The following is a 22903-nucleotide window of genomic DNA, read 5'->3' as shown; positions in this document are numbered from 1 at the left end:
ATCTAAGCCTCAGTAAATCCTCTGCTGCTTTCCCAGGCCATGTGCAGAAAGTTGGATTGGCAGTGGAGCACTCGGGACAAGGATTAGTTGGCTACGCCATTGCATTGACATAATATTGAACGTGTTCATAGGGTACAATGTGACATTTCAGTATACGCATACACTCTGTAATGATCACATCAGGGTAAACAGCAAACCCTCCTAACCTTAGACATTCATCACTTCTTTGTGTCAATCTAATGATTATATCAGGGTAACTGGCAAAACTATTGAACATTAGTCATCCACTGTTTCTTTGTGTCAATAACATTTAAAGTCCTCTCTATTAACTATTTTGAAATACACAGCAAACAACTCTCAACTATAGTTATCTTATTTTGCTGTAGAACATTCAAAGCTATTCCTCTCAACTACACACGTGTGGACATAAACTCTTCTCTCTCCACATGTCCATCCCTCAAATCATCCTCAAACCCTGACATCCACCATTGTACTCTACATCTATAAGAACTTTATAACTTCCATGCGTAAGCTGAGAATATGACATATTTGTTTTTCTGTTCCTGATTTATTTCACAAAATATCCTCTAGTTTCATCTACACTGCCATAAGTGGCAGAATTTATGCCTGACAAATATTCCATTGTGCCCAAGTATATACGCCTCATTTTCTTAATTCACTCATTTGCCAATGTACACCTATTTTGATTGCTTTCTTGGCTGCTGTGAATGGTACTGCAATAAATATAATAATAGTTTCTTTCTATTATGCTTTTACTCAGCAATGGGACTGCTAGATCATCTTACAATCCTATTTTTAGACTTCTGAGGAATCACTGTACTATTTCCCATAATGGCTTTACAAATATGTGTGCTCACCAGCAGTGTTTTAGTGTTTCTCTTGCTGGGCTTTGTTCAAGTGCTTGTTATCTGTCTTTCTGATTATACCCATTCTAACTAGGATAAGGTGCTCTAGTGAGAAAATAACAGGCTCTTTAAAAATATGCTACAGGGGCAGTGCCATGGTAATAGAGTAAGCCTCTGCAGTATCAACATCCTATATCATATGTGTGTTATTTCTTTTCATGGCTGCTGCACTTCAAGTACAGCTCCCTGCTTATGGCTCGAGAAAGTAGCGGATGACTGCCTAACTGCTTGGGCCCCTGCACCATGTATCTCCTGGTTTTGGGTCAGTCTAGCCCTGGCAGTTGTGGCCATTTGGGAGTGAACTAGTGATGAAAGCTCTCTCTCTCCTCCTCTCTGTTACTCTAAGAAAAATAAAATCCTTACAAATGTTAGAAGTTCAACATCTGTAGCTCTTATGACCTATATTTTTGCATCTGCATTAGAATCACCAAAATGCTTATTAAATGAATTGATAGAAAGTAAACATTTTCTGTGACTAATAAAATACATTACCTTCATCATTGTTATGGCTATATATCGAGCTTCTTTCACGATCATTGGTTCATATGAAACATCCAGTTTAGGTGACGCAAGTCCACCAAAAGTCATGTCAGTATTAGAAGCTGGAGCTGTTATTGCAGGACTGCCAGGAATCCTCTGAGCTTTCTTTAGTTGCTCTTGTTGTAAAGAAGTTTTTTTCTGAGAAACAGGGACGGCTTTGACTTCCACCTAACAATGATATTTTAAAAATTAAATACTTATTACATACTTGTCCTTGACACCTCAAAGGATGCAACTTACAGATAGGGACACAGAATTAGCCACCTAAGTCTAATAATTAGTTTGTCTCAGGAATTGCTTAAAAGGTTTATTTAGCAGGGTCAGACTGACTTCACAATGTGTCCACACAGTATGCAACCTGATAACCATAAAACACAGACCTACTAAGCATCCATAAATAGCAAAGTATAAAACAAAAATAAATTCTAAAACTAATACTTTGTTCCAGTTCAGGCCACTGTACTTTCAAGATTTATTTATTTTTATTGGAAAGTCAGATACACAGACAGGACGAAAGAGAGAGAACAGATCTTCTGTCTGATGATTCACCCCCAAACGCTTGCAGTGGCAGGAGCTGTACCAATCCGAAGCCAGGATCCTCTTCTGGGTCTTCCACATGGGTGTAGGGTCCCAAGGCTTTGGGCTATCCTGGACTGCTTTCCCAGGCCACAAGAGGGAGCTGGGTGGGAAGCAGGGCTACTGGGATTAGAACCAGTGCCCATATGGAATCCCAGCACTTGCAAACCAAGGACTTTAGCTGCTGGGCCCAGGCCACTGTACTTTTGATCCAGCTCCTTACTATGGTGTGGAAGATGATCCAAGTATTTAGGACTGTGTCACCAAGATGAGAGACTTAGAAAAAGTTCCTGGATCCTGGCTTTGATTTAGCCCCGACCAGGCCATTGGGGCCATTTGGTGAGTAAACCAGCAGATAGATCTTTCACTTAATCAGTACCCAGACTGACATAATACCCTGGGAATAATAACAGTAGTTTCAGAAGCCCTCCCCACCAACAAAACGAAACAAACAACAAAAAATTAGAATAGACAGAGAACAACAAGCAAAGCTTAGAACTAGACAGGAAGCGATCGGTGGGGACTCACACATACCTTACTAGGAAGGACACAAAAACAAATTACTCCTAACTAGGGTATGGAGCATTTCTCTGCACACCCCTCCCAACAGTGTTCTATGCCTCAACTGGTGTCATATGCCTTGTTAAAGCTATAAGCCAGTTTAGACTAACCTAAAATCTGCCAAGTTCAGTAAAAATTATGCTTCAACACAATTAAGTGCTAAATACTGAAATGAAAATAGACATGAGACAGCTGAATAGTATCCTATAGCCATTTTAAGGTAGATAGAAGCTAGCTGTATACAAACTATAATTGAAATGTTAATGAAGTAGTCACAGGATGTGGTTAAGAACCTGCATTTTCTAACATATCAGCCACTCAATACAATGTTAATTAACCCCATCATGTTGGTAACTGTTGTTGATGTTACGTTATGGCTTTTAATTGGTTGGAACGCTATTGTGCCAGCTATGCCTTCAGACCAGAGTTGGTCTCTCCAAGAAACTGTTGAATTTATCTGGACAATAAGATGCTGGACTCTATGCATGGCACATGCTTGCAATGAAAGAGACAAGACTGGATTTGAACTGTAATACTGCAATAAGGTGGAGCAATCCACCATGGGGGGAGGGCATAGGGAGGGGATGGGGGAACATCAGAGCCTATGAAACAATGTTATAAAATGAAATACAACAAAAAATATATAAATAAAAGTAGTTTCTTATATATTTTTTAAAAAACAGCAACTTTAAAGGTGGATGGTAAATTTCTTCCAGTTATATATTTCTGCTATCATTAGAAGCTTTGAACCTTAAATATAACTGTACAAAAATGCTTTCAAATTTGACAATATTAAATTTAAAATTACACAGCCAGGCTATGGGAATACCATAAACACAACAATATGAGCATTATAAACGAACTGAGTATTACAGTAACCTGAACAATGGTATTTACAGTCACGAGGCTAAGAAATTCCCATTTTGTGGATTGAAAAACTGGCTTTTTGTTTTTTAAGACTTATTCTTACTGCAAAGTCAGATTTACAGAAAGGAAACCGAAATCTTGCACTCTCTGATTCACTCCCGAAGTGGCCGCAACAGCTGGAGCTGAGCCCATCCAAAGCCAGCAGCCAGGAGTTTTTTTCTGGGTATCCCATGTGGGTGCAGGGTCCCAAGGTTTTGGGTCGTCCTCCCCTGCCTCCCAGGTTACAAGCAGAAAGTTTGTTGGGAAGTGGAGCAGCTGGGACAAGAACTGATGCCCATATAAGATCCCGGCACATGCAAGGTGAGGAATTTAGCCACTAGGCTACCACGCTCGGCCCCAAAAGTGGTCTTAACAATTCACTACATTCGCTTAAATGAGAATGAGTAAATACATGATATACAAGTCCCTAGTACATTATGACATACTGCTTGTGGATCAACACTCTGATCACAAAAAATCCCATCTTGAAGTGTAGTCATTATTATCTACTTGCTAGCTCACTATAATGTATTCAATGTTCTATTCAATGTTTCTGTAATTTGTGATGCTTTTTGCATCTACACGGTAATTTAGACTATGCAAAAAATCACTTTGGTAAGAGGTAGGATATATCATACAAAAGTTAAAAGAAAATGTCAGAGTAGTCTCTTGTACATATAAAAGATACTGCATGTACCTCGAAGAGCATATACTATTCCATTACATATTTGCATGTCCAGATCGTAACACAGATTCTTCCTTTGGATCATGGTAAAAAATTCAGAAGACACTGATTAGGACTGATTTTTATTTAGTATCTGAGTCAAATGCTTTCCTATACGCATTTATCTACTGGTCTTGAGTGATATGAACTGCTGTTATTTTTCACTTGCGTCATGTAAGATGCTACATTGGTGTTATGCTTCTTCATGCTATAAATGAAGAAGCTGAAACAGTTCTGCTGAAAGTAATCTTGAGCTAAATTAGCTACTCTGTGAGCAAAAAGGATTATGTGCCTCAAACAACCAAACTGTATGCAGTTAACAGTAGGCGACGGCTGGGGACTCCCTGTGAAAATTATCATTCAGGATACAATTTTTTTCACAAATATGTAAGTAAGATAGAATGAGGAGAGAGGGAAGAGGAGAGAGATGGGAGGAAAGGGAGAGAGAGAGAAATCCCCAAATATGGTGGTTCACAATTTAAATGCCTGCAATGCCTGAGACTGGATAGGGCACAAGCCTGCAGCTGGAAACTCCACCAGATTCACTGCACGGGTGGCAGCAGTCCAATTACATGAGCCATCTCCACTGCTTCCTTGGGGGCCTCCATTTGCAGAAAATGGTGTTAGGAGTCGCATCCAGATACAATCTATTTTAAGTATTAGGCAGCTAAACAGCCAACTCTTAGGAAAGACTTAAATGAGATGTATATATTAACAGATTATATCACAGAGGACATAGCTGTAAGTATTCTAGTATGCGTTAAAAGGTCAGCATTAAATAATGTCTGCTAACAATGAATTTAGCAATACATCACAACTATTTGTCTTCTTTATTATTTTATAAACCAAATTTAAATGTTTGCAGTTTAGTACATACATCATTTTAAAAATAAACTTTAAATTTAAAGGCAATTGAATACTTTTAAAAACTACAAAATTTTAACATGTATCCCAGGGACCATTGTTGTGGTAGTGAATTACACTGCTGCCTATGACACTGGCATTCCATATGAACACGGGTTCATGTCTCACCTACTCTACCTCTGATCCTTCTCCCTGTTAATGTGCCTGAAAAAACAGTGGAGGTTGGCCCCTGCCACCCATGTAGGAGACACAGATGGAGTTCCAGATTCCTGTATTCAGCTTGGTGTAGATGCAGCCATTTTAGCCTTCTGGGGAGTGAAGCAGAGAATGGAAGATTTTTCTATCTATCCCTGCCACCCTTCTTTGTAATTCTGCCTTTCAAATGAAAAATTTTTTTAAATGTGTTTCAGCATTCAATCACTATGTGGTGGGGATTTTCCCTTTGTGTACTTCACTATATACAGAATTCTTGCTTTGCATTACCATAACATTACTAAATACAAAGCAACAACAAAAAAGGTCACATGAAATTTAGAGATTAATCACTTGAAACAATTTTCCTCCGATCTCCATCACATACAGAAGGTAGGTTCAAAAGGATCCCAAACATTTTCCACATCTGAAATCTTCGCAGTTACAACTAGTCAATACACAGATGTCTGTTAATTTAATTCCTTAGTAATTACCTTCATATTGGGAACATGGACCACCTCACCATACTGATCCTTTGTTTGAACAGTTATGGTTGTAGGCCAACCACAACGAATGTCATCCTTATTGAGGATCAAAGATGTTTTCTGAGGATCTGCATAGGAGTCCGGCTGAAGCCACCTGACAGTAAGGAAATAAAAAGGTAAGCATTCATTAGCATTGTCAATAATTAACACAAAGTTAAGCCAAATAACACATTTTTTACCCAATAAAATGCCAAGCATTGTTTTCATTTTAGTGGTAATCACTTCCATCTCCTTTAGAAATAGTCAATGACAAATTTATCAACTAGCATAGAGATTTCTGATGGTTACATACCAGTAAGATGTAATATTGAATTGGGAAATGTAACATGGTCAAGTTGAAAAAAACAAAAGCAAAACAAAACAAACAAACCCCACCAAGAAGGTGAATGTACGTTGTGCATAAGTAAAAACAGGAATAGAAATGGCATCCTGCTTTCCTTGGTACACCTAGCTTCAAGGAGTACTAACTATACTTTCTTTTTTTTTTTTTTTTCATACATTGATCGATAATCTTCCTTTCTTCCTTCCATTAAAATTTGTGAAATCCATCATGTTTTATACAGCAAGGCCTACAAAGAAAGTTGTGACACTCACTTCAAATTCTTCATCTTGAACCACCATTCTGGATAACAAAAATCAAAGATTACTGTGTGCAATCAAGCATTTTTTAAGAACTTTTTTATGTTTTGAAAAGAAGAGTCATGGAGGGGTTCTCTTCACGAATGGCCCTAGAACCCGGGGCTGGGGCAGGCCAAAGCCAGAAGCTTCTTCTAGGTTTTCCATGGGGGTACAGGAACCCAGGTACTTGGGCCATTCTCTGATGCTTGTCCAGGCACATCAGGGGACAGCTAGCTTCAAAACACAGCAGAGTTACAGTACCAACCTCTGCAATTTAAGAATTATAAACAGGGATGGATATTTAGCTTAGTGTTTTAAGATATCTATGTCTAAAGTCAGACTGCCTGAATCAGATTCCAGCTTTGGTTTCCGACTAGCTTCCTGGTAATACAGGAGGGAGGCACTGATGATGGTTCTCACTACCCATGTGGGAAACGTGGATTGAGTTCCCAGCTGCTGGCTTCAGCTCTGCTCTGTCTCAGCTAATGAAGGCAATTAGGGAGTAAGCTAATGACTGAGCATCTTTTGTGTCTTTGTCTCTCTTAATCTCTTTACCTAATAAAAATAAATTAAAATTACGTTAAAACCAAAAAGAAATTTACACACACACACATTTTTGGTATGAAAACCACAAGTCAACATTGCTTTGCTTTTCACTCCTGAAAAAAAATAAACAGTAACAAAACAATAATTACCACATATTCTAAAATATTTTATATTTCAGCATGTCTAAAATTTAAAATAAGATTATTTTTATAAACTGTTTTCACATCTAAATGACTCTTTTTTCATTTCTCTTCATAAACAAAGTCATTAAAAAAGTGCAATACTCAAAGTACATGAACTACCTTGCAAGCCTTCCACCACTTGATCCTGGCACACAGGCAATAAAATCATCCAGAAAAGATTGTTCGTTGCTTTGGATCTGAAGTGGTAAGTTTCCTTCAAGTGCCTCTAGGATAGTAGGTGAATGAGACAGTGCTAAGCCCTTTCCCAGAATGCCACAATGGGTTTTGCACACCTGTTAGGTGAAACAAAATGTTACAATTTAAAATAAAAAATTTTCCATGAAGTCTTTCAGTATGTGAAGATCTCAGGTAGAGCTTCTCAAAAAAAGCATTTTCTTCCCATCCCTGGAGGATTTCCTTTAGTGTATAAATCAGAAAATTTTGGGACACATAAAAATAGCACAGTGCTTCAGTGTATTTCCTGCTTTGAACAAAATAAGTGCCTTATCAGAGACCTGCCTGCTAGAAAGTCCCTCAACATATTTTCACATTTTCAGGGTCAGAGTCCCTTCTAGAGGCAGCTAAGACTCATTCTTGTACAGTCTCTGCCATCTGGTGTGGGTAAATCATGCATGCACTCCTGGGTGAATGGGTAGAAAAGTGTTCACTTGGGTAAAAAAGTAGGCAGATGCTTGATTGTGGCTATAATGCACATAAACCTCATTAGCTGTCTGAACCTTATAAATTAACGAAAAGAGACAATTAAGCCAACTTTTAGTTTAAGCTACCAAATAAATCTATGTGTTTGGAAAGAGCTGCTTTAAATGCTCACTGAAAATAATTACAATATAAAAACAAATTTCCATAGAAAATCGTTATAGCTCCAGAATATTTGTATATAAGGAATGCAATTTAAAAATCATTGTTTTTGGAATCAAATAGATTTGAGTTCAAATCCTGATTTAAGATGCTGAACAAATTGCTGTATACTTTTGAGTTAAGCAAACAACTCATCCAGAGTCTTAAAATCTCTTTGAATGAGAAATTGCTAATCATAGGTGTACATTTTTCAAGAGTACTGTCATCTAACATGCAGAGTTATTAACCTTAGCACTTACCTAATAATTTTTTGGAAGTTTATCAATCATATCTTATTAATACCCCTTACCCAGCTGCATGACTCTCAATTTAACATCTACCATTATGTCATTTCAAAAGCAAAATTCACCCTCACTGTTGATCTCAGCAAACAATAATTCCATTAGCAGCATATCAGAATCTCTGGCCTAAACAAGGAAGCATCATGCCAGAAAAACTCTGCTTGCAGATTCTGATGTTTCCATCCTATTAGTGAATATTGTTCAACGGTTTTGGAATAATATAGTCCAATAGTGCTATAGAGTAGTATAATAATCTCTAAGCAAGTTTGAACAATATAATACCACATTGAAAATCAGATCCAAGAGCACTTCATTGAAATGTAGTACTTAAGTATTTTTCAAATTACAGTGCCAAATGGGCCACTTAGCTAATGTGAATATGAGGAAACCATAGCACCAAGAAACAATGTTTCCCAACCATTTATAAGCAACCAGTCCTAAGTACCTAATATGATACACAGGTTGATGGCAGTATGAACTCACCAGCTGTACCTTTCTCATCTGTTACATCCTACCGAAGTTTATAACATAATCATCTACCTCCAGTTTGCATGGTGAAATGCTTTTCCACTTTTTCTAACAAAATAAAACTTCTTTTTTATGTCCACAGCTCAGCAAAGCCTCTTCCTCCATTCTGCGCAGCTTCTTTGCTTCATTTAGTTCATCTTTCAAATGCTGATTTAAGCCTTCCCCTATACTCCTTGTAAGTGACTGCTTTTCCTTCTCCAATGAGAGCTCTGTCCAACTCCAGAGCTACCAAATACCAACGTCTAGCAGGGGCTCACCTGGGCTTCTTACATTAAGGGAAGCAGTTATTCACTATTTGTCTCCATAACTCCCAACAGAGATATTAAAGTTTGTGTGAAAGTCTTACGGTCAATAAAAATAAGGAGTTTGAGAGAAAATACTGGCTTTACATTAATGCACAAAGGTCATCCTTATGTTAAGTACAATACCTGTAATGCAGCTTCTTCAAGAATTTCAAGATCTTCTTCTAACTCATTGCCTGTTATACAAATAAAATGTTACAGAAACTTCAGTATATAGCTTAAGTTTCTAGTTGCTCGCACTCATTATGCCAGTTTCACAATTCTATCACTCCAGGTTAAAAGACTGATGGATGATTCTGGATAAATACCAGTTGTTTACACTTTACAATGCAAAATAACTTAGGATGAATATAAGCTACAATTCTACAGAAGTGTACATGAAGTGATTGGCAAAAGATACCTGCTGTAATTATGCATAAGTATGTGAACCTTTATCTTTGGCAATAAAGGGAGAAGACTGATTATTCTGAGTCTACTTTTAAAACCAAATACATTGACTTTCACTGAATGGACACATCATTACTTCCTGAGCCAGTTCCCAATTAATACACAATTTGGTAGCTTCTAGGTTTTATCATCAGAAGGTATGTATTTCATACTCCTCTTGGGCACTTGTGCAACATGTACAAAAAATTAACAAAAACATATATATAAACACACCCACAAAATTTTAACAGCTACTGACAAATTTTCTTCAATTTCTTCATATGAAGAGAAGGTTTATTTCCTCATCCTCATAAACACAGCAATATGAAGGAGCAAAAGAACTGAGAAGAATGTAAGGAGTCAGGAAGAGCAATGGGAAAACAAAGAATGTGAGGGGAGAGAGAAAGGAATTAGAACGGACATAATGGGCAGATTGCTGTCAGAAGGAAGAGGTACAGATTAAACACCTGGAGGTGAGAATTAGGGAAATAAAATGCTAGTGCTCTTCATTTCCCAATACTCTGGAAATAAAATATCAAGACACATAACACATTAACTAAGGTATTTTTATTTTAATCTTTACTCCCTGAATTATAAATTCATTTATCATACAAATATGCTTCTTTTATAAACAGGTACCATTGTGCTCCTGGCTATTCTCCGTTCTTCCCCACAGGAAAGCAGCTCTAATGAGCTCTCCGAGGCCACCCTAGCTCCCCTTCCCTACTTTCCCTTCCCTCTCAAAGCACTTCAAAGGCACAATGCTTCTCTCATGTGAACAATGTCCAAGCTAAGCAAACAACCAAATAACCAAACAATTTTTGAATGCCATGGAAGACTTTAAACAACCTCTCTCGTGAACAGCCATTCTCCAGAGCTCCTCACTGGCTGTTCCTTCACAGTCTTACATGTAGCCTTCTCGCCCTGTTCGGTGCATCTTGGAAAATATTGGCAAGTCATAGCTTTTTTCTGGGCTACCTTCTCTTCCTCATCTAGCCTCTAATTCACCACTCCTATGATCCTACGTCTTTACAAAACAACTGTGTTTAATGAGGTTTCTACTGATCTGTCCTCTGACCTCCAGAGAATGAATAATCCAATTACTGACTTGATGTTTCCTCTAGGATATTTAGGGAATATCTCAAAAGTGATTAAATGCTATCCAGCATAAAGCATGTACATGTGTAAGCAGGTTATATGTTTACATGTGTGTTTGTAATAAAAAGACCAGAAAATATTCTTCAGATTCTAAACCAACCTGTAATATGAGTATATTAAGTAGTTACTGCTCATATGTCTGTGATAAAGCAATACATTTCAAAAACCTATTTTCTGATATTTTTAATAGCATTCTATGAGTACTGTTGAAATTAAAAGTAGTACCAAGAAACACCTAAGCATCTGACCAGACTCACCAATTGGAAGAGCTAGATCTTTTTTCATTAAAGCAGCTGCACAAACCCCACCAAGATTGGCTAATTCTTTTTCCAGCTGAATGACTCCCTGTAAATCACATAAAATTTGCTGCTTTAGAATGTATGGGAAGATAATACGATTATCAACAGAATTCAAACATTACTCCTGACATTACAAAAATGCAAGCTAGCTAATGGTTAAACTGATAGTGGAAGAGATTTAGTCTTATGCCTCATGAAACTTGTAAGGTTGAGGTTTACAATTTCAGTGGTTTTATTCTCTCATACAATTTATATGCTTAGAAAATATGGTAGTAACTTAGTCCCTTTATGACATAAGTTCCATTATGCTATTTATTCAGACGAATATAGTATCCAAGCAGGATTACTGATTACATAATCAATGGCTATTATGATTCAAAACACCATCCCCTTAATGAATTGAAAACAGCAAAAGCAGATAACATAAAGTATAAAATGCTTAAAATTATACCCCTTTGAGTACAAGTTTGTTTCACTTTTTGAATAAAGACAGTAATACAATTTAGCAGTCCTTAAATACGAAAACAACCCATTCTTTAACAAGAACGACAAGGTAACTTATTCTTACCTCATCAGGTCCAGGGCTAAATTCATATCCAATTGCGAAACACTTAAACCCATAGAAAGAAGCTTTGTCATCTTTCACATAATCAGATGCAGTCTCTAATGAAAAAAGGGCCTCATTTCCTTAAAGAAGAAAAAAAGGGCCAGAATCAAGTAAAAACTGAAATAATTTTGTACAAATTCTCCTATCAATTTCAACATAGGTCACACATGAATCAGACACTAAATAACCTAAACAGTCTCCTGGGGGCACCCTCTAAGTCTACTTCAACAAACTGTGCTAAAAACACAGGGAGCATTAGAAGCATTCCAAGTGTATTATTTTTGTTACGATCAATTTTCTTCATTAGTCAAATAATCTACTTGAAAATTACATGGGAAACCACCTCTTGTCTCTTCTCTAGTTCAAAATGGGTGACTTTTATCCTGGCATTTGGTTATGTCTGATCTCTTCACAAACAAGTTCATTTGGAGCAGAAGGAAAAAGTTCTGAATTCAAATTGCTTATTAGTATAGAAGGATTAACTGGGTAAAAATGCAATGGACTACACTAAGTATACGGACACCCGCTCCTCAATATTGGTATACTGCTGTGTTCAAAGTAATCTTTCACAAAATCTTCATATTCCTCTTTCCTCAAAGCTTGGATCATGCTATGACCCAGTCTATTATATCTTCTTTATTCCTCACTGCAATACAGGTTAGCTGCAGTATTTAATAAATGCCTCCACATATCTAAGAGACATTTTAAATAATTAATTCTTACTGAGTATCTACAAATGCATGCATTTAACATATAAAAACAATAAAAATTCTCACCTGGCAACACTAACACCATAGAAGGCCACCCAGAAGCTCCTGAAAATTTCTTTAACTCTATCCAGGAATTAAGATTTTCATGAACGGTTGTCAATTTTGGTCCATATCCTGAATTCTGAACAGTTCTGACAGGGATCAACAAACGGAGGACATCTTCGGACTGTGCAGTACCACACTGAGGGTCAAACTCGATTGTCATCCACCGGACACATTCTGGGAATGTCACCTGAGGCCAACAGGCAAATGGACATAAATAAATGCATACACTCACTTTCACCTGTACATGTGTTTTCTATGTTTATTAAATAAAACAATGGAAGGATAAACAATACAACTTAAATAAAAAAAGATGTTACCCATGTCATGGAAGCAGAGAATGGGGACTGGGATAAAAGCTAGACTTGCTTTACACATTTTAAATTCTTCAGAATTTAAATAATGAAATAAAATTCAAGCGTAAAAAAGTTCTAAAAAACACACATTTATGTACACACAGAGCAAATGAATAACTAAATATGATGCTTGGATTTTCATTTTCACAGTATTACTTGGAACAGGGATTCCAAATGTGTATAACAGGAAAATTAGGTTTGCCGGCATTATTTGTAATTACTATCTACAATATAAACTCTCTATATTTTATTATATATACAGAAATGTATCTGTACACAAATATATACACACATACAGTGCATGGGTATGTGTAAAAGGAGCCAGAATATTTTGAAACAATGGCTGGTTCCACATTTGAGGCAGAAAATGTGTATGCAAATTTTGATGGCTCACTTTGGATGTCAAATTGACAGGACTGAGGGGTACTTGGAGAACAGGGAAAGCAGAATTGTGGCAGTGTCAGTACAGGTGTTTCCAGAGAAGTCTGGAGCGTCACTCAGCAGAGTAATTGGGAAAATCTCCTCCCATTAGCCTGGGCTTGAACTAGCAGTCAGGACAGCAGCACTCTCTTGCTCCCCCGTCCTTTCTCCTGCCGTGGGGGAGTTCACTGCTGCGGATGCTATTGCCCTTGCACGTTAGATTCCAGATTCTCTGGCCTTTGTGCTGAGGCACTTTCACCAAATGGTCCTTGGGGTTTTGGGACTTGGGGCTGCTTCACTGGTCTCTTTCAATCTAAAAGCTCTAAGCTTCCTGGACTGAGCTGTTACTGACCTTGCAGCTCTTCAGTTTGCTATGTCAGCCAGAGTATTAATAAATCAGCTATTTTATAAATATATACTACAAGTTAATATATTTTATCATGCTACTGCACGGAATGATTGAAGATTAGGGATGATTAGAACAGACACGTCTAAAGGATTCAACAATCACCTGAAGAGAGTCTCATCCACTCAAGAAATATGATCCAGTTTCTTCAATAAGTAAATTTCAAGAAAACCAGAAAGGCAGAAAGAGAGATCTATAGATTTTTGAAGGGATTAAAGATGAAAGGGGACTTAAAAGTTATCATCAACTGCAATGTTATTTGGATTCAAATTAACTTTTTTTGTTTTGTTTTGTTCTTTTTTAATTTTATTTTTTTAATTCATTGATTACATTGTATTATGTGATACAGTTTCGTTGGAACTGGGAATCACCCCACCCCTCCCCCCGCCCTCCCCCCATGTGGAATATTCCACCTTGTTGCATATCCACTGATCAAGTACAGTTGAGATTCCCTCTTTGCAAGCATAAACTAAACATAGAGTCCAACATCTTATAGTCCAATCTAGTTCCTCAGCTTCCTGGGAGACCCTGTCCGGTTCGAGGACAGAACCATCAGATTATCAACCCGATCAATTAAAGGCTCCAACATACCCTCAGCAACAATTAACAACAATTAACTTTTAACAATTAACAATTAACTTCGTTGTGTAACTAACAGTTATAGTATTGAGTAACCAATATGTTAAAAACAATTGCAATTTCTTAACCATCTTCTGTGATCACCTCATTGTCAATTCAGTTTTAGTTTATACACAACATATAACATAATATACATAAAATAACATGTTTTACATAACATCATATCCTCTTAAATTAACGCAAACATGTGGTATCTGACCTTTTGGGATTGGCTCGTTTCCCTTAGCATTATGGTTTCCAGTTTGGCCCATTTGGTCACAAAGAACTGCATTTTGTTTTTTTTAATAGCTGAGTAGTATTCCATGGAGTAGATAAACCATAGCTTTCTTATCCAGTCTCAAATTAACTTTTTACATAAAACTTAGTTTTAATGATATCATTAAAATTATTTTTTTCAGTGTAATAATGTGGCTATTTTAAAGAACCTTATATTTTTGAGATACATATAAGGTGATATGAATGTGTTGTAAGTTACAAGCAGATGGGAAATAATAAAAAAGGTTTAAATAAACAATGTGAAGACTACTAAATATTGGGTGAGGGACTGGTGGGTACTCTGGACTACCTGGATTGCTTTTGTACATGTGATATTTTCCACACAAAAGATAGATTTGTACATCTATTGATGAAGTGGGTGATTGCTGCTTTCTTGATTTACAAAACAAAATTTAAATTAAATTTTAAATATTTATTTACATTAAAATTATAAAAGCCTTGAATACATAAGCAAACATGTATGTATATACATACATGTATATTCCATTATGCATAGTTGAATATCCTTTTTCTGATGCATTTGGACTGTAAATATTTAAGATTTCAGACATTTTGGAATCTGGAATATTTGCATAGATCTTGCTGGGTAATCTGAAACAATTTGAGCACTGTGTCAGTTCAAGAAGTTTCAGATTTTAGAGCATTTTGGATTTCTGATTTTTCCAAATAAGGATACTAATCCAAAATTTTGGAATCTACATTGAACATGTAAATCTTCAGGCTGTGGTACAAATAATATCAATCCAGAAAATAGGATTTCAACTTTTAATGCCTGTATATACTACTATCACGTAATTCTGGAGGTGGGCATTATACAATGTGCTGCACAAGTAAAAAGGCTTGAGAACAATTTTTATTAATAAAAGTTTAAACTATGTAAGGTAAAAATTCTGCTTTAAACCCTTTTGTATACCCAACAGCTCCTAAATATCTGCTGATTCTCTATACTTCAGTTCTAAAGAAGTTATACTACTGAGCACAGGCAAAACACTGCTGAAATCATTAAAGAGCCTCAATCCAAGTATTAAGTGTTCATTCTCATTAAGGACAAAAGAGTACCTTGTAGTGCATCACACAGGCAGGCTTATATGGGTGCTCACTCTCTATGACAGCATAGTGGTTGGAGGTTGTACCAGCAGAGAGGCCTTGTTCAGGCTGGTTTCCCGTGGTGCTATCTGTGGACTGATTAGGATTGAAGGCAGGGGGTGCATACTTCTGATTCAGAATGGCGACGGAGGGAAGCAATTGTTGGACAAGACCAAAAACTTCTACAGCAACCTAGTTTAAGTGAATAAAAAGATGCTTAAATGAGATAGTGAATGTGAATTTAATATGCGCTGCTATACTTGCAAATTAGTGTTAGTAATAACTTCCGTCTATGGATGCTACTAACCTTTTAATCTTTAATGTCTTAGATGTTGCATAAAATTTAGTTGGTCTGCAATTTTAGGCAACTATGCTTTTTGACAACTTAGTAAATTAAACTTAGTCTTTACCAAATATTTAATTATGTCAAAGAAGCAATAGTTTATAATCTTCCATGCTTTCAATATTTTACAACTTAAAAACACCTCTATCCGTTTACACTATTGTGAATCAAGATAAAGAGCATTTGCCATCAGCCTCATAAATTTAAATCTCAGAGTTCCAATCTTTTCTTATCTATTAAATTTATAAAATATATTTCCCATTCCCCAAATCTTCAACTGTATAGGCAACTTGAAAGCTTGGTAATTTAGTGAATAATATTAAAAGTAACCATGAGTATCTTTATTACCTATAACTCAGGTGCTTCAAGGATTATACAATTTTTAAACATAAGTTATAAAGTATAAAAACATTTTTGTAAAAAAAGTAAGTTATAGAATAAAATTATGTACCTTGGGAATGGCAGCAGCTACCGGACCTATGTAGGCAATAATAAGGGGAAGCAGCATGGAAAACAGACTGGAAGAGCTAAGCAGTTCCGGAATGTCATCAGCTAAAAAAGGCGTTAAAACAATAGTTAGAAAATGGTTTCACTCAAAGTGTACACATTTTATTCCAGATCTATTTACTGCTCTCTTGAGCAAATTATACCTGAGTGCCTACAAAACAGTTTGTTCTAAGGGCTTTATTTACATGTGTAGCCTTAATTAACAATCACAGTAAGATACTTTCGTTATCCCTACTTTTCAGGAGAAACTGATGTATCTGATCCATATGCATCTCTCTCAAAAGTACGCTATGTATGTTAAGTATTCATATCTAGACTTAGGTAAAAGATTTATTTATTTGAAAGACAGACTGACAGAGGGAGAGTCAGAGAAAGCAAGATTTTTTTTATTTGCTGATTCACTCCCCAAATGGCCACAACCAGGAGCCTGGAACTCTTCTGTGGCCTTCTCAGGTACACTTGCCGAGGGCTAGATCCAAGGCAGGGCAGCAGGGACTTGGAGCCAGCACTTTGATATGGGATGCCAGCACTGCAAGCCACAGCTAAATGCACTGCACAACAGGGGCCCCAGTGTCATGAATTTAAATTATTACTCTGCCATCAAACATGCTACGTGAGAGACAAGAGGAAAATAACTGAATTTGTAAAATAAAATAATTTTTCCACTAGATTTTCAAAAAATTATGAGCTAATATGTGCGAAACACTAAAAATAATGCATGAGCATGTTAGAACACTCAAAAATGACCTGCTGTCATTAAGCCAAATAGCTTCTCTGTCCAAGAAAAGTACTTTGCTGATGAATATGTTAGCAAGTGAGTATATTGTGAAGATCTTCATACTATAAGCCAATTACTCTCCCAAATATTGGTTTATAGATCTGTTGTTGAATAAAATAGGTTTAGCACTTAAACAAAAACTAGAATCTTAGCTTATGCAAAACTGTGCATGTGTCAGATGTGCAAGCAACTTATCAGTGAACGTTAAACATAACAGTAATGGAGTGAAAGCAATGGTGCGTATTTTTTAATAATTCTAACCGCTGCTAGTGCAGATGATAAACACACAACAAGCTAGAGAATAGGGAGAAGGTTGCAGTGAAATGATTAGGATATTACCCATTCATGACAAAGATGACACTTACTTGTATCACAGCATTCTGAACTATGGCAAAGGGAGGAGAGAGAAACTAGCTACAGAGTTCATAATGGAAGAAATACTACATAAACCCAAGGCCTACAATGTTGCCTAGATCTGAGTGAATCAAGATACAATTTTCCTTTTACTGGGTTAATTAAGAAAATAAAATGTTGCTTTTGAACATTCTACACAATCAAGAATTACAGTATGGAAGTATGAATGATTCAAAATTAACCTATGTGTAGATCTAAACTGAACAAAATGCTTTGAAATTCCTTAATTTTTCTTCAGTAACTCTGAACAGAGAAAAAAAAAAAAGAATCTAAAATATGACCATGATGAGAAAACAAGTCTTACCATCCACAGCAAGAGCTCTGTGCAAGAGGTCCTTAGCAGCTCGAACAACAGTGCTTACCACAGACAGAGCTCGGCTACAGTTTTTATCTTCCTCATTAGCTTTACTTAGAAGCTGGGATTGCAAATCTCCATCAAATTCACTCCTGTAACATCGCGACAGGAAAGTAGTTTACAATCATAAGTAAAATAGGACATAATGTTAGGGATTACATAAAGATCAGATGTTCTCCTGAAATTTGTAATTTAAAAAATCGAATTTACAATACAAAATGTAAGTGTGCACTATGCAATTTCTGGAAGAAATTGAGAGGTTTAATAAAAAATAAAGCAACTTAAAACAATGGGTGTTACTCTAAGATGAAATTCCTCTCTGAGGAAATGGCATTTAACAAAGACCTGAATTATGTTTTAAAAACAGTAAAAGAAAATCAGACTATGTTGGGGGAAAAGAGAGCAAACAGATTGTTAAATTCAAAACAGAATGAAGATGAGTGGGACTAATGTGAAAGGCGAATCAAGGGGACAGCGGGGGAAAGGAAGACAGTGGTCAGAACATGTGAGGTTTGGAGTTCATGGTCATTTTCCCGGTTTTATACTGGTGGGAATAGGAAGCTATGGTTTTTCTTTAAAGGCAGTAAGTACGCAAGCCAAGTTTAATAAAGTACACCTGACAGACCATGCAGCCAAGTGGGTAAACATCTGAAAGCCTAGGCTGTATTCACCAAAACACTGTGTAGATAAGAAAACAGGATTCAAGTAATACTACTTACACCAGGGTAGAGTTGATGTGATCACTAATTTTTGGTATTTTTGTAAAATAAATGATGTCCATCTAAAGCTAAACCAAGGACAACAAAAAGCACAGGTGCCTAGCACACAAACCTTTCAAAGATATCAAAGAAACAGCAGCAAACAGAGAATCATGTTAAAGCATTAGCTTTACACTGAGAGCCCAGGCTGTACTAAGGCTACAGTTTTATGGACATGCGCATTGTCCTTCTGTTTGTGCTCTCCTCGCCCCACTTCTTTCTTGTTTCTCAGTGGAAGGCTTCCTGTACACGGGAAGCCACTGGATGTGGGGCAAGACAGAACTTGGTATGGTTCATATTTTTACGAGATCACTTTGGCTGTGGAGAACTATTTGTAGGAGTAACAGTAAATGGAGGGAGAATCGTTCAGTGGCTATTGTAATTCTCCATGCAGTAAGGGGGGCTTGGCCTAGACTGTTAAGTTTGGTTTGGGTAGAAAAGGCCAGATTTAGTGCAGTTTAAAAACATAGTTGCTAGGATTTACTGATGAACTGCATGTAAACTGTGAGACAGACAGCAAGAATAGCTTGAAGATGTTTAGCTGTATATGAGGACAGGAGAGAAGTACTATGAAGGTATTTACCAACCACATGCAGCACTGTTACAGAGGGAGGACAGGCAGCATAGGGCTTAAGGTTTGTTATCTATAGTCTGATCTATTGCATACAATTCCTCTATTCCATAATTCGTTAGAAATATGACTCTGGGCAAGGTGTCCAGAATCCCATTTGGTTTTCTCATTTATAGAGTAGGAATAAGGGGGAAGTGTTGCCCTTTTGGGGTTGCTAAGATAACGCAAGTAGAGCACATTGGGCACTATCAGGCATACAGTATTTTCCAGTTCATGTTAACATTCACTATCTCCACAGAGTCATTCTAATGAGGACACCAAGGTGGGATCAGGAGACACAAAGGCTGGGATGCAAACTTGGTAATAACCAGAGATTGATGGCATTTAAAGCTAAGGCACTCCAAGTCATTCACATGATAATATTTAAACATTGCCTGGGAAATAGTGAAACTCTGAACACATTCTAGTTTGTGTAAGATAAAAAAACTTGAATGGAAGATGCTGTCCTTTATTTTAATTTAAAATTAAGGGTATTTAAAGCTTTTATGGGAAACAGTTACAACTCCTAAAACATTTTATTTTTATAAGATGTGAAGTTTGGATGTAAGCAACTGCTATCGGCTCTCTTTCTCTTTGAATATGTTACTCAGTCTATGAGACAGCTTTTAACCTATGCTTCAAAACAGAAAAACGTACTACTGACTGTAGCACATATGTAACAGAATAAAATTTTCATGATAAGGATTGAAAAACAGAAGGTTTATGTATTTTAGCAGCAACTTTGTGTACTATACTTGTGAAGTTATTAGCTTCCTTCTCCTACTACTATTACTACTATTTTACATGGAGATTTACGCTGAGAAAAGAAGAAAACGTACATAATTATCTCCAGGTAGAGATTAATTATCTAGTTAGTGTCATAGTCCCCAGATAATCTATGAGGGAAATGAAGGAAACTGCAACCCTCATCAAGTGCTATATGACAGACCTGGTGCGAACCCAGGAGGAATGCAAATGGGACTCACTATATCTAGACTCTTAGATGTGCTGCTTAAGGAAAAAGAAAATTCAGATCCAGTTGGAAATACACATTTGAAACTTCTTCTTAACTGAAAACTTTTATATTTCTGTTTCACACTGTTCCACATAAGTTTTTTTTTCCTCTAGTAGTTCTAATAAGAAAAAAGTGATCATTCAAACTCCTAGGGGTGTGGTTTAGCAAAGACCCAGAGACGCCAAAATATTCTGTAGACTAGAAAACAGGATCCAAGTGATACTACTACCTGGGTAGAGTTTATGTGTTCATTTATTTTAGGTGTTTTATAAAAGAAATGAACGAACTCCATTTAAAGTGAACCATGGACAACAAAAAGCACAGGTGCCCAGTACAAACATTTCAATGACTTAAAAAATGGCAAAAATAAAATCATTTTAAAGCATTCAGCTTGGGGCCCGGCGGCGTGGCCTAGTGGCTAAAGTCCTCACCTTGAACGCCCCGGGAGCCCATGTGGGCGCCGGTTCTAATCCCGGCAGCTCCACTTCCCATCCAGCTCCCTGCTTGTGGCGTGGGAAAGCAGTTGAGGACGGCCCAATGCATTGGGACCCTGCACCTGTGTGGGAGACCCGGAAGAGGTTCCAGGTTCCCAGCTTCGGATCGGTGCGCACCGGCCATTGCGGCTCACTTGGGGGGTGAGGCATTGGACGGAAGATCTTCCTCTCTGTCTCTCCTCCTCTCTGTATATCTGATTTGGTAATAAAATGAATCAATCTTTAAAAAAAATAAAGCATTCAGCTTTATAAAAATACCAAATAACTATTTTATAGTGAGACTTCTTTATATAAATTAGTGCAAATATGCACTAGAAAAAACACAGTGTACAACTCAAAACTATCCATTTAGCATTTTTAACCCTACTAGTAAATTTCCCTCATCTCTAGCCACACACTTACCTGTAGTAGAGTATCTGTGGAATCTGTCCTCTGGTCTGATTTGTGCCATTACTACTCAAGCTGCACGTGCTGAAGGTAAACGTTACACCATCGGGGCACTGAACTGTGGTCATTCCTCCATCTCCATTGGCAGTGCGGCTACCATAGTTCCTCAAGCGCACAGCATATTTAACATTTTCCTTCATGATAAAAATGCAAAATGTGTTAATATTTATTCATAATACACAGAACATATACAAAAAGAAATGTACCAATACACCAAGCACATACATTGAGTTTCCTTGTATTTAGACAGTATAACTGAATGAGTTTTCAATTATCAGATCTGATGATATATAAAAAACACCATAAGCACTTTACATCATTTAGTTGACTTTTAAGATGACCAAAATAGGTCTTTTGTTTTTAAAGGATCTTAGTATTATTCCTAATTTTCAGTTCAGAAACCTGACATGCAGAAACTAAATACTTGTCCAAAACCATAAATCCAGAAAGGGACATAACTGGGTTTTGAACACAAGCAGTTTAACTAGTTGCTGTTCTGAAGCACACTCCTTGAATGTTAACTATAAAAAAAACAAAAAAACAAAAAACCCACACACTTTGTTGATATAATTTTAAATGCAGGAAAAAATAATGGTGATGAGTTTTAGATTTTAAGGGATACTTAGGGACAAAAACAGGTAAACAGACATGAGAAATACATCCATACAAAAATACCTGTCCAAAATTGATGTTTGTTGTACAGTGAAAATCTAAGTTTGATGCTGATGTTTTAGGAATTTCTGATAAATTGATAATGAAGTATCTTTGTGTGTTCAGTATCTACACTCTTATAGGATATCTGATGAACCTACCTGATCAAAAAGTCTCAAGAAATTTATCTCAAGTGAATTAAGAATTATGTTATTACTTTAATGTTAATAATTGCCTTAATGCTATAAAAATTCTTTATATGATCAGATATTACTAAAATTATAGAACATAAAGCAATGATAATTTTAGAGGTCAACAATGTTAAGATCATTTACTTGTAAATGAGTTTTGGCACAATAAGAAAAAAGATGTAGACAAATATTCATTGCTTGTATGCCACCCTAGACACTGAGGCGATCGTTTAATGTTTAAATGAATCTGAAAAAACTACAATACAGATGTTATCCTTTCCAATCTATAGATAATTCTCCCTGTGATGAAATAATGACTTCCAGTATTTATATGCATATGTAGAAGAACAGTTTTCTATTGAATTCAAACTTACCAATACTGCTTACTATAGTGGACTCTAAGACAATATGCAAAAATTGTAAATGAAATAGTAATTACAAGGAATACAGTAGGTTTCTCATGTATACTGGAAGCCACACACAAAGGAAAGTTTTTATTTTTTATATATACAAATTGAACAAATTTCATACATTTCACAATACAGACTTAGGAGGACAGGGACACTTCCCACTCTATCCTTCCTCCTAAGATAACTTCACAGCTATATCCAGCAACAACAAAAAACTATGAAATTCTCTTCACTATTGTTTTTTAAAGAATTATTTATTTTTATTGGAAAGGCAG

At 36.5% G+C, this 22903-nt stretch overlaps 1 protein-coding gene across 17 annotated transcripts in view; it reads right to left on the bottom strand.

The window, feature by feature from the left end:
- MYCBP2 (MYC binding protein 2) overlaps nt 1–22903 on the bottom strand; it is a 217510-nt gene that overhangs the window by 84400 nt on the left and 110207 nt on the right. For all 17 annotated transcript variants that reach the window (XM_004577417.4, XM_058670605.1, XM_058670592.1 and 14 more), the window contains 11 exons: nt 21332–21510; nt 18002–18144; nt 16450–16550; nt 15629–15847; nt 12437–12662; nt 11622–11740; nt 11012–11099; nt 9297–9346; nt 7301–7473; nt 5784–5928; nt 1419–1634 (listed from right to left, as the gene is read on the bottom strand). In XM_004577417.4, coding sequence (XP_004577474.2) covers nt 1419–1634; nt 5784–5928; nt 7301–7473; nt 9297–9346; nt 11012–11099; nt 11622–11740; nt 12437–12662; nt 15629–15847; nt 16450–16550; nt 18002–18144; nt 21332–21510 — 1659 coding nt within the window. The remainder of the gene's footprint in view (nt 1–1418; nt 1635–5783; nt 5929–7300; nt 7474–9296; nt 9347–11011; nt 11100–11621; nt 11741–12436; nt 12663–15628; nt 15848–16449; nt 16551–18001; nt 18145–21331; nt 21511–22903) is intronic.

Source organism: Ochotona princeps, chromosome 12, assembly GCF_030435755.1.
Source record: "Ochotona princeps isolate mOchPri1 chromosome 12, mOchPri1.hap1, whole genome shotgun sequence".
Taxonomy (NCBI): Eukaryota; Metazoa; Chordata; class Mammalia; order Lagomorpha; family Ochotonidae; genus Ochotona; species Ochotona princeps.
The sequence above is the reverse complement of the archived record's forward strand: the minus strand, read 5'-3'. Positions and strand labels throughout refer to the sequence as shown.